The sequence below is a fragment of the Argentina silus genome, assembly GCF_951799395.1.
Source record: "Argentina silus genome assembly, chromosome: 17".
Classification (NCBI taxonomy): domain Eukaryota; kingdom Metazoa; phylum Chordata; class Actinopteri; order Argentiniformes; family Argentinidae; genus Argentina; species Argentina silus.
In genome coordinates this window covers 6,218,045-6,230,553 of record NC_139671.1, presented here as the reverse complement: position 1 = coordinate 6,230,553, position 12,509 = coordinate 6,218,045, and the positions used below count along the sequence as shown (strand labels likewise).

Genomic DNA, 12,509 nt, shown 5'->3' with positions numbered 1-12,509 from the left:
TAATATTAATGCCAGAGGCCGCAAAGCCGGCCCTAAGCCTCCAACAGGTGCCATCGGCCCACTCCACACCACTCTGAGAACCCTTCAGCTTGGTGAGGGGGGTATCCAACACCCCACTAACCCCACGTCACCCTGCGATAAAGACCCCCAGAAGAAGAAGAAGAGAGAGAGAGAGAAGAAGGTGGAAAAAAAAACAAGAAACAGAGAAGAAGAAGGAAAAAAAAGCACACACATTAAAAAAAACCAGAAGAGGAGTTAGCGAGGAGTTCGTCGCCCCCCCCCCCCCCCCCCCCCCACCCACGCAAATACGTTTTTCGAGTCACTTTCCCGAGCCGAAACACGGGTCGATATTTTTTCCCCCCCTTGAGAAAGAGATTGACTTTTGTTTGGAGATTGTGAGAAGTGGGAATCAGGAGTGGGACAATGGGACTCCCCACGGTGTGAGGCTGAGAGGAGCCATCTCAAATCAGGCAGCCAGGGGACTGACTAATCCGCCCATTGTCCCTCCCCAGCCACCGGCCGCACATCAACACATTCGCCCCCATTGTCCCCACCCTCATGCAGCGGGATTTGCTCTCCCCAACAGCCAGTTTTGTCCGAGGCAGTTCGAGCGGAAGTTTCTCACTGACAATTTGCCCCAAATAGATTTGTCAGAGCGTCCACTGCACCGTTCCGTACCACACCGACTTGTGGCTGGGTTTAGGGTTCCTGGGTTGGCGGGGTGGGTGTTTTTTTTTACAATATAAATTTGAGGTTTTGCAGATGTGTGTTTGTGTGTTTGTGTGTGTGTGTGTGTGTGTGTGTGTGTGTGTGTGTGTGTGTGTGTGTGTGTGTGTGTGCGCGTGTGTGTGTGTGTGTGTGTGTTATTTCGTGTGTGTGTGTGGTTCGACCATGGTGTTTGAGGGTTCACTGCGTGTTTCTACCTCTTTGTACCATTCCCTAAGACCCAGACAGAGAGGGGGACACCCTGCTCTGATCCCCTGCAAGGCTGGCTTGGGTGGAGGGGGTGGGGGGGGGGGGGACAGTGGGCTGGCTTGTATGGGGGGGGGGGCAGTGGGCTATAGGGAGGGTGGAAAGGTCAAGGGGTGTGCCATCCCACTGTCTGGCTGGTAATGAGGGATAGGAGTAGCCTACCAGGACACAGACATTGTTAGGGTATAGGGAGCGGTAACAGAGACAGTAGTCAGCCAAATACCCAACAGACGCACCCTCCCTCTGATGATGCATACTTTACTAGGCTCATAAAGTTGTAGTATCGTAATGTCTTACTGGAGAATCATAGCCTGGTCACCCAGATATACAGTATGTTATGGCTATGAGCCAACTCCTATGACTGCCATTGTCATAGCAAACAGTCTGTCATGACCGTGATAGTGACACCTGTTGGCTAAAATAGTGCAAGCAGATCAGGCGTGTGATCATGCTAAGAGACTATGTATCTGAATCGTACATGGAATGGGAAACTAGGAATCTGTTTGATACAATAACATGTTTGTGTGTGTTATACTGTATGCTGTGTCTTACTGAAATAGCCCAGGGGGAGGCACAGAAGTCACTTGTTACCCTTGAAATGGTCATTTGTGTGAGAGAGCATCCTCTGGAATGTGGGACTGTATACAGGAGGGCCCACTTGATTTTAGTGCACAGTGGTTTCACATGAACACAAACGTATGACAGATGAACAAACCCCTGGTGGAAAGGCTGACCCTGGGGGACAACCCACCCACCCACCCACACCACAGCACACCACGTCCCACTTCACTCGTAGCCAGGTACGTATCTCTTGCTCGTGTTTAACCGACTCTTCTCTGGAGCTGTCCACGGTGCTGAAATATTACCGATTATATTTACATGTATTTTAGTAATCGTTGGTTTGTTTTCTGATTGGTTATGCATCACGTGGGATATTAAAAGTTGCACTAGCGTAAGTTACAACAATCTCTATGAGAATGAATTCGCCTTCAATTAAGATTAATTTGTTTTTCAATTAATATCCCCATAGACCATATTGTTATTATTTTATAATAGTTTATAATATATTTTTCGATCGGCGTCTGTCATTATCTGAATCCTAGGGATTAAGACCTCTCAGGTCAGTTTTAAGGGATGACTCGTCCCCATTATGTTTGCTCGCTGGCGCTTAGTGACTTCCCTCCAAAGACAATGGTTTTCCATGGCCTTTCCGAGTCTAGTTATATGCCTATACCTTTCCTTTAGTTTTAGATTCAAAATAATGTAGGCATATCGTCGTGACAGTTAAGGACTGGCCTCTGCTACATTTAGGTCGATGCTATCTGCATTGTAGGGGCCTATATGTGAGTTATAATGACTTGTTTGGGACACTTACTCCTCTCGAATTTAAAAGACTATTTAAGTAGTTGCATACTGATGCCGTCAAGCCAAAAACCAGATCCACTGGTCCTTTGTTAACGATTTTTCATTGACTGCTGGAGAAAAAGGGAGTCACTAATACAAAAAGTGAAAGCAAGCAACCCGGGCAACCATGATGTTAGTTATATTTGTGTAAAGGCTATCAGTGAATGACGAGGATTAGAACGAGTTAAGGAGATTATCTCGCACATTCAACCGCCCCCCCCCCACCCCCTTACACATGCACATACACGCACACACGCACACACATACACACACACACACACACACACATATACATACACACACACACACACACACACACACACACATACATATACACACACACACACAACACTCTCCCTCAAATATTATTACAATTGAAAACAAATCTATTAAGCAGAAAATCTAAACGATATTAAGTGGAATGAACGATGCAATGTGTCATAAAGCTATCATGTCATTTGTGATCGTCAAGTGAAGAGAAGATTTCACTTCCACTCGTTATGTCTGAGGCACTAGTATTGCTTGCCAAGAATAAGTGCACTCTTGGAAATAAATGCTATTTGGGGTTCCATTTAGAGGCCATTTGTTTGTGTATTCAAGTGTGCCTCTTTCTTTTAATAACTCATCAATAAACAATACATAGAAATTGTATTATTTGATTATTATTATTGTTATTATTTGAAGTTGATAACTGAAGAAAGAACCTGGTCGAGCATGCATAAAACTGCCTTAACTCTGCTGAAGGCATTTTTTAGGCTGAAAGACATGACAACGACTAATTGCAATTAACTACGCCATTGTACCCCGCCCTTGTCCGTTTAAATCGACACTTTCAACGTCCATATGGCCTCTGGGGTACCGTGGGAATGTTCATAATTAAAAACAGAATATGTATTTCTGGAGTTACCGGACGAGAGCGCCTCAAGCTGTCAAGGTCAGGGTGTCAATGAGCGGTCTACGGGTGCGGTCCCGCGCCCCGGGTACCCAGTATAGGCTGCCCTACTCCTCAGACGGGCGGGTGCATGTTTCCGCCCCGGCGAGCGAGCACAGGGGGCCGAGGGACAGACCACCACACTCTGATCCATAGCGTGTGCTTCCCAGAACCCCTGCTTCTTCTGCACTGACTACAAAGGGACGCTGCATGGGAACCACTGTTTTTGTCTATCACATATACCCGTAGAGGGGGGATCGAAGTCCAAACGGTTTATCGTTGACAAAATGCACTAACCTCCCATCGATCAATAATCATCCCCTTGAGTCATAAAAGTAACAACTCACTTTCAAGTTGATCCATCTACATGCACGTTCGTGAACACGAATCAACAGGTGCGCAAGAAAGTGTGCGCTTTGCGCGCTCAAACCCTCGGGGTAAATGGATAAGCAGCCCGCACAGCAACACGGCTTGAGTAAACCGTTTCAATTGTACCACCTGACTTAGAAACAATTCCCGTTTGAGATCAAATTAAGTTTCAAAGAGAAAGTTGCACACAATAACTGAAACAATTACACGTAGCCCTAATAGAACGACATCTGAGACCCAGCAGTCAGATAGAAGGAAGAGAGAGAGAGGAGAGAAAGTCATTCAATAGCCCACAACAGCCCACATGAATTCACCGAAAGTCGCATCTATGCAGCCCGTGTTTTCTTTCTCCTCCCTGTAACAACCTCTGTGCGAGCCTTTGAAACGATCACTTCACTTGCCTCCCGAGCCCCCCTGAGCTGGGTGACGTCATGCTGGCACAGGAGTTGGGAGTAGAAAGCAGGGAAAAGCTAAGTGGGTGAAGGAAGTGGAGTTCTCCACCCTCCGCCTTCTCTGACACTTCTCATAAATATTAAGCTTTCATCTAACGACTCGCAGCAGAAAGTCACCTCATCTTCGGGCTTGAACAAGCATTCTTTAGTCGTTCTTTACCGGTTAAAACAGACTTGTTTTAGACTTATAGAGCATACTATACGTATAGTGCCGTACTGGACTTGCTGGGTAGTCCGTTTGATTTGGTGCGCGGCTCAGTGTTTAACTTTGTGCCGCCGTGTTGCGCTCCTAGCACCAGAGCTGTGCTCGCGTTCGCCCCGTGCAGACTGCTCTTCACACCGGCTACGGAGAAGCTTTCCACTCGGTCGCGACCTTGTCTGACTCAACATCCAAGAAAAGACTTACAGATACTCCAGAATCCAACGTGGCACCTGGAATTGTGTGATCCTACGGGAAAATATTGACTTGGGGGGACTCCCGGAGAAACTGTAAATTTCATGCTTTGTTCATCCAGCTGATCTTTTTGAACAAATAGCCCACAGGGTATACACCAACCGTGGATTTTCATTCTGAAAATATAGACTACACTGAACTTCCACGATGAGCAAACCCGCCGTTTCAACAAGTGGGTGTTTGGATATTCTGAATGTTAAATCAAGTAAGTGGCAGTTTTCTCTTCTATTTAGATAAGATAGACCTAGTTAAAATTATTTGAATTCATAAACGTATTCATCGAAAAGCATTTGGCTATAACGCAACAAAAAAAAAAAACACCACTGAATGCGTTTATTGAGTTGTAGCTTTAATTTAATGATGGACGGTCGTGTTACCCACATTACAACCTTAATTAGCACAACATTATATTGATTGAATGATTTTATGTCTTATAATAGCCTAGTTTATTTTATTCGTTATATTTCCACTGTATGATAAAACCCGGACTCCATTCATAGTTAGGAGCACTGTGGCTGAAAAGTAGTTAGGTTACATAAAGTCATAGCACTGTGTGTATGGGAGCGCTGTGTGTATCCAGTGTATTTATTTCTGATTAGGCTATGTGGGTTATAGCCTACATCATAATGCTCTTGGAAAGCTGCAGGGTTTATAGTTGTTGTGGATGCAATCAAACATTCCAAACAATTGTTACAAGGAGGTGACAGCGAGAAGAATATTTTTGGGAGAAACTGTGGGACTCTTTGCGAAAGAGACAAATAACATGATGTTTACAATCAAAAAAAGGCTTGTAATCGCCTGGTCTTGGACTGATGACATGCGGGTTATCGGTAGTGAGTGAGTGAGTGTGTGTGTGTGTGTGTGTGTGTGTGTGTGTGTCTGTGTGTCTGTGTGTCTGTGTGTGTGTGTAATAAAAGAATAAAATAAATACATTTTTATAAGCATTTTTATATAGCATTTTGTTTGAATGTATGATTAATTGTGGAAGTTAAAGGAGTTTAAGAGACTACTCACTCACTATATATGAAGTATATATTGAGTAGGCCCAACCATATTCAAGGCCTTGGATTCGTGAAAGCCTCTGTGAAATACAACTTGTACATTTGTCAAATTTGTCTCAAAAGAAAACATTTTTTGAGTTAGGCTTAACTAAGTCGTTCTCAGTTCATAATGTCGAAATATAGCCTACAAATTGGATGTGTATCGTTTTAGTAATTCCGCCATGTGATACAATCAGATAATATAAATGAGATGTAATATTATAGACCACATAATTATTCTATATTTTTCTTAGTGTTGCAAATGTAGGCAACGCTTTGCGTGTTATTATTTTTTCGACTATATTAATAGACGTCAAAGGGCAAACCTCAAGACTTTTATTTCAAACGTGTTCAAGTATAGGCCTACATTATAGCATTCAAAATAGTTCACATCAAAACTCATTAATCAAGATTGTAATTTTGCTTTTCTCCAAGTTCATGCACACATTGTGGGTGGTCACAAAAACATTTCCTTCTGTCAGTAAAACTAAGTCTAACTTCTTTCAGCAGGTTTTCGGGTTGATGGTAATTACGTTAATAGAATATGCCATATATATTTAACCAATTACGACACACAATGGCGACGAATGGGACCCCCATGGAGAGAAGTTAAAGACGTGTTCCCCCCGCACAACAAAATCATGCGTAATTTTATTTCACCTGTTTCCTTATAACATCATTATGAATACTTTCAGCCTATTAGTCAGCCTAAGTGATTATATTTTTCAACGGGGGTGGCATGAGGCTAGAGTAATATGTTTATTAATCTATTTCATATTAAGCTGCTGATTATGCTTAGCCTTTTCTATCAAAGTTTCAGGCGCCCAATTTTTGCACCATTGGAAATTTTTTTTTTTATTGTTTTAAAAATTCTAAAACTGATCCTAATCATAGCCTATTTCAATGCAAAATTTAAATAATTGATTTACAACACTTTACAACACCAACATTGATTTTATCAATTCATTTACTTAATTCACAAGCTAACTTGAGAATTATTTTTCATTCGTTAGTTTTAGCCTTGACATGATTTTTTCTCCAAATTAAAATGTTCCGCCTTCACAATATGAATAGAAATGTATTAGCAAATTCCCATCGTATTCTCCTTTGCGTAGGCTATTTGTTAGCCTGTATTGAAATTCCAGCTCGTCGCTTGTTTTTGCTCCTCTGTTTTATCAGGTCGTATCCGAATTCCCATGCTACCCTTTTTGACGGGTCACTGGTGAATCAATGAGCAGGTGGCAAAACGTCAGTGTAATTACGGCTTTTCCCTCCATAAAAAAGACTCCCTCATATACATACAAATATACTTCTTTTAAATAGATTTGAATACAAAATCTTTACAAAAATCACATTTTTTCATTTACTCCGAGGTCGATTTACATACACTTCATTTGAGTTCGTGAAACGAGTTGGTGAGCATTATTCTCGGTGCCGTGTCACTCCCTAATCCGCGGGCCTATAGACCTGCGGGATAAAGCAGCTGTCGAGTCCCATTATGAAGAGGAGTTGGCAGCTTGTCGAGATCGGGGCAGTCAGACGAGGTTCAATGGGGAAAATCATTAAGTTAACACTTTCCCTAATGTCTCCATTGTGCGCCCCCGGGCATTGTCTTAGAGACCTCAGATATGACGCTTCCCACCGAACTCACCATAAACATACGCGTTGCATTCCCATGGCCGGACGGCCTATGAAGGCGCGGGACACTATTGTCACGTTACTGTGTGTGTGTGTGTGTGTGTGTGTGTGTGTGTGTGTGTGTGTGTTTCATTCATTATAAGGCGGGGAAGGGTAAGGCGGGGTGTACAGTGCAGGAGTATGGGAATTTATTCAGAGCAGTGTTCTTGCGAGACAATTTTGATGACGCATAATTATCCTATCCAAGTTTCGTGATTTGCTATTTGGGTTCTTGGAACCAGTATACACAACATAACGACTGAAATTAGTTTTACCATGCATATGAACCTCAACACAAAAGTAGGCCAAATGGAATTGAATATTGTATTTTCGCCAGGTCGGATATTGGATATCCCATGCAAAGTGTGTGGGGACCGGAGCTCGGGTAAACACTATGGCGTGTACGCCTGTGACGGCTGCTCAGGCTTCTTCAAGAGGAGTATCCGCAGGAACAGAACCTACGTCTGCAAATCCGGCTCCCAGGTGAGTCTTTAGTGTGTTTTCATATCAATCGTACCTTTTAATTGTGTACTTTTTCCAAACACTAACTGTACGCCTATCTCTGACGCGTACGTGGTTTTACGCATGCTCATTATGGTCATTATGGGGCGCTGATGTTTTACGCGTGCATGGTTGGTTTTACGCATGCTTATATTTTGTCATATTTTGTCCTTATTGGCCAACCTTGAGTCTCTGTGTTGTCTCCTCGCTGGGAGGGCCCTGGGCACGTCCAGGCCTAATTGCATCAGCTCCCAGGCCATTGACTGGGGGGCTAAGCACAGTCCTGCTTTAATGTATCAGATGTAATCCAATCTAATGTAATGACACTAACGCGCGGATTTAGCCAACAGTGGGCGGGATAGCCTACTTATCCACTAGGATGAGACGGCAGCCGGAGCCGCAGGGGATCAAGTCAATGATGACAGATAATAACACGATCCTTCACCTGTAGATTGGCGTCCCAGGAAGATAATGTTTAAGAACCTCTCTCACTCTCACACACACGGTGCTCCTTTTGTCGTTCACTGTGCGAGAGCAATTCAACTGAACTGTAATTCTCTCTCTCCCTCCCTACCTCCCTCTCCCTCTCCCTCTCTTCCCTCTTTTCTCCATCGTAGGGGGGATGCCCCGTGGACAAAACGCACAGAAACCAATGCCGAGCGTGTCGCTTGAAAAAGTGTCTCGAAGTGAACATGAATAAAGACGGTAAATAGGCTTAATTGAATTATCATTTTGGCTGTACGCCGGCAGTGACATTTCAGTTTGAGGCGGCCAAATCGGATGGAAAAGTGTATTTAACGGAATCAGCTGACAATGAGGTGAACAGAGGCCGTATTCATAACGTTCTCATGAGGCAAAGTCTTTTACCTCATCCAGTCTCTACAAAATACACACTTTGATAAATGAAGCATTCACAGGCGAGGTATTTACTAAACAATCTTGTCCCTGCTCTCCCAATTGACAGCCGTGCAGCACGAGAGAGGTCCCAGGACGTCCACCATACGCAAGCAGGTCGCCCTATATTTTCGGGGGCACAAAGAGGTGAACGGTTCATCGAACCATTTCTCGGCTTCGTCTCTACCGGGGCCGCCGTTCTTCACCACGGTCACGCAACTCGAGCCGCACAACTTGGAGATGAGCACGGTAGCCAGCACGCCGGAGAGACAGACCATCGTGGGTTTAGCGCAGCCCACTCCGAAGGTAAGCCCCCTGTCCTCGGCTCACTCCTCTCTTACGAAGCAACGCTGTGAAATTAGCCAAGGAGCCCTTTCACGTTGCAAAGTGATTTCTTTCCCCCACCTTTAAGAGGTTTAAAAGTTGACATTCCGGACCCGACTCAGCAGCTTCGAGTCACAAATCTGTCATTCATATTTTCACCTAAATCCAACGCATGCAGCATGACCTCATGCTCATGGGGGTGTTAGTGCATAGCGTTTACGTGGCGTTACATGGCGTTTATGTCACCATGCAATTATAGGCTATTTCGTGATTTTAACGTGAGCCATTCATTCTTTATGATTAATGGATTCCCACTCACTTTAATGGGAAATCTATCATTAGAGTGTTGTGTAACTTATTCCACGTCTTACATCGCAGTACCCTCACGATGTCAGCGGCACGCCCACGTACCTCTACGAGGTCGCGACCGAATCCGTGTGCGAGTCTGCCGCGCGCCTGCTGTTCATGAGCATCAAGTGGGCCAAGAGCGTGCCCGCCTTCTCCACGCTCCCCCTACCTGATCAGGTGAGCCGTTATGTTCAGCAACAACACAAAGGCGTTCAGGGTGTACCAAATACAATAAGGATGGATAGCCTATGACACATCCAATAATGAGAAAGTTAGACATTTATTATCATCATATTGACACGTGATCTCTATATAATTCGTGATATTTAATTGAATGTATTAGTCCTGGTCATTATGGGGCACTGAGGTTTCTAATCCGTTTTGCAGCTGATCCTGTTAGAGGACGCCTGGAGGGAACTGTTTGTTCTGGGCATCGCGCAGTGGGCCATTCCTGTGGATTCCAACACCCTCCTCGCTGTTTCCGGTATGTATATCTCCCAGTTCTGTAGGCAGCTGTCAAGTTTTGGAATTAACATTACTCAAATTGCGTCGATAGCCTTGCGATGTCGGCCAAATGTTGCGTTAGAGAGAAAACGAAAACCTTTTTGTTTAGCCTACTGTTACGAAATGACATTCAAAGTTATACCCCTTCTTGTTATCTTTATATTTGAAGGCATGAACACAGACAACACAGAGTCCCAACGATTGAACAAGATCATCTCCGAAATACAAGCACTGCAAGAGGTCGTCACCCGCTTCAGACAGATGCGCCTGGACGCAACCGAATTCGCCTGTTTAAAGTGCATCGTCACATTCAAAGCCGGTGAGTTAAAGAGTGGCCATCACGAATGTGTGCTAGTCAAATGATACCCTCAAAGTCCACTACGTGATTAGAATGAAGCAAAAATACTAAACAAAACTGTGGCTCCTTCCCAATGCAGTGCCAACACACAGTGGTTCGGATTTGAGAAGTTTCCGCAACGCCAGCGCCATTGCTGCGCTACAAGATGAGGCACAGCTCACTCTCAACAGTTACATACACACCAGGTAACATTTTATTCAAGCTAGACAGTTATGTGGCCTACAAACTCTTTCAAATCAACTCAACAATAAGGCCTACACATTGTTCAATATACCCAAACACTAATGCTCAACAGGCGTATTATATTATAGGCGTCTACTATTACGCACATACAAACTAAGAAGTGGACTAACTATTTCTCTTGTTTTTGACACACTTCAGATACCCAACTCAGCCCTGCCGCTTCGGGAAGCTGCTCCTGCTCCTACCAGCCCTACGGTCGGTCAGCCCCTCCACCATTGAGGAGGTCTTCTTCAAGAAGACCATCGGGAACGTGCCGATCACGAGGCTCCTCTCTGATATGTACAAATCCAGCGATATATGAATTCCTGCCAAATGACGCGCCGGGGCGTAAGACTGTCCCCAAAGGCTCCAAAATATGCGCATGGCGTGCAGATTTCACTTGATTTTTGAAGAACGGAAAACGCACGGAATGCACTCCTCATCCGAATCATTTGACAAATTACAGGTATCTTGAAAAGAAAAAGCTTGATTTCACAGAGTAGACATTAATCGTTGCTTTAGGCTAAGTGTTGAGGATGTAACTTCCCTAATAGATGTGCCTGTATTAAAGAGACATTTCACAATGCTTACAACTGCAATCAATGGCTTACACACAATAAGGAACATCTTCAGTTGTAAAGACTTTTACTAAGGAATGAGCACCTGTGTGTGATTGACGAACTCTTTAACTTCTATGTTTCCGAGTGTCTAAGACCAATGAGCTTTACGACCAATGAGCTTTCAATTTTGAATTGCAATGTTCAATCCGAGCGAATGGAAGAAACCAAAAAAGAAGACGCGCGGTCCGGGGTCGGGGGATGTGGGTCGCTGTCCATGTGACCCAGTGCTGAAACCAAAGGCCGCGGCGCGTCAGAGGCGCATGCAAGGATGAATAACTGTCCCCTCAGGGTGGGAACGCCGACTGGCCCCCACGAGCTCCTGTGATCCCACGCACCGGAGGACTTTTAAAGTGCGGTTTTAAACTGTCTGTCGCTTCGGCTCTGGAAATGAAAAATAAGGCGTCTAATTTGAATGTGCACGTGTCTGTGGTGAAAGCTGACTGTTGCGTTTGTGTTGCTGTGTCCGTGTGTGACGCAATGTTAAAAAGTTTAGGCTACTTTGACGTTAGACACTAACACTGGAAAAGAAATATTCAGCACTTGGATTTGTTTGTTGGCTGTAAACATTTTTCTCTGTTGTACAAAGTGGGAGTCTTAATTTTGTGACAGTTGTACTGAAATATATTAGAATAAATGATATTGATATAATTATGGGCGTCCCATTGAGTTACTCTGAACAAACATGTTTATTTTACTTATTAACATGAATTTTGTTAATTGAATAGGCCACGCCAATTTTCTAAAACATAGCTGTTTCGGAATACAAACAACTCAAATGTTAACCAGAGAGGTTTTAAAATCCCTGAATCTGGTGGAACAAATGCCCCAGGTTTTAAGGCTGATGTGTCTGGTGCATATATCTAACCATGGCCAATACAATGCCCCAGACCTTGGGAGAAGTCTGTTGCAATAATACAACGATAATGCAAAAATAATGCTCTGATAAATGAAGGGCTTTACCCAAATTGTCTTTCATCTTCAGTTTTTTTTAATAAAATACCCAAGCACAATTATAAAACATTCTAGCTGCAGACAGTGCTGCTCAAGCCAATTAAACCTTAGACCACCGAAAGGACATGACCAGGATCAACAACCTCTTTACATCACCAGAAATTGAATATATGCTGAGAAGTCATGATGGTGGTCATTTGGCCCTCAGTAGAGAAAACAGACACACACACACCTAAAATTAGCTCAAATGCAAACAATTCATCAACAATTTACCTAATAAGTTGAACTGAGTCCAATGACACTAGTTCAAAAAACTTTTTTAATGTATAACCTGGCTTTGCAGGGCCCCTCATTTGAACAGGAATCAATTACTCACTCTCTTGATCAGGTTGTCACGACAAACTGAGCAAAGGGAGAGGAACAAAACTGCTCAGGAATGCTACCCTGACATGTGTGGAGACTTAGAAAAAATCTACAAAGTTGAACAT

General features: G+C 43.8%; 1 protein-coding gene across 2 annotated transcripts; it reads left to right on the top strand.

Moving 5' to 3' along the window:
- Positions 1 to 4,729: 4,729 nt before the first annotated feature.
- nr2e1 (nuclear receptor subfamily 2, group E, member 1) lies at positions 4,730 to 10,772 on the top strand (the record flags this gene model as incomplete). Of its 2 annotated transcripts, none has more annotated exons than XM_083688485.1 (9): positions 4,730 to 4,754; positions 7,637 to 7,782; positions 8,418 to 8,505; positions 8,765 to 9,000; positions 9,397 to 9,543; positions 9,754 to 9,850; positions 10,040 to 10,189; positions 10,308 to 10,413; positions 10,610 to 10,772. In XM_083688485.1, 9 exons carry the CDS (start codon positions 4,730 to 4,732, stop codon positions 10,770 to 10,772), a joined length of 1,158 nt encoding a protein of 385 aa, XP_083544611.1. The 2 variants fall into 2 exon arrangements, with proteins under 2 accessions (XP_083544611.1, XP_083544610.1); XM_083688484.1 differs by having other exon boundaries at positions 4,730 to 4,787.
- Between the last annotated feature and the right edge of the window lie 1,737 nt (positions 10,773 to 12,509).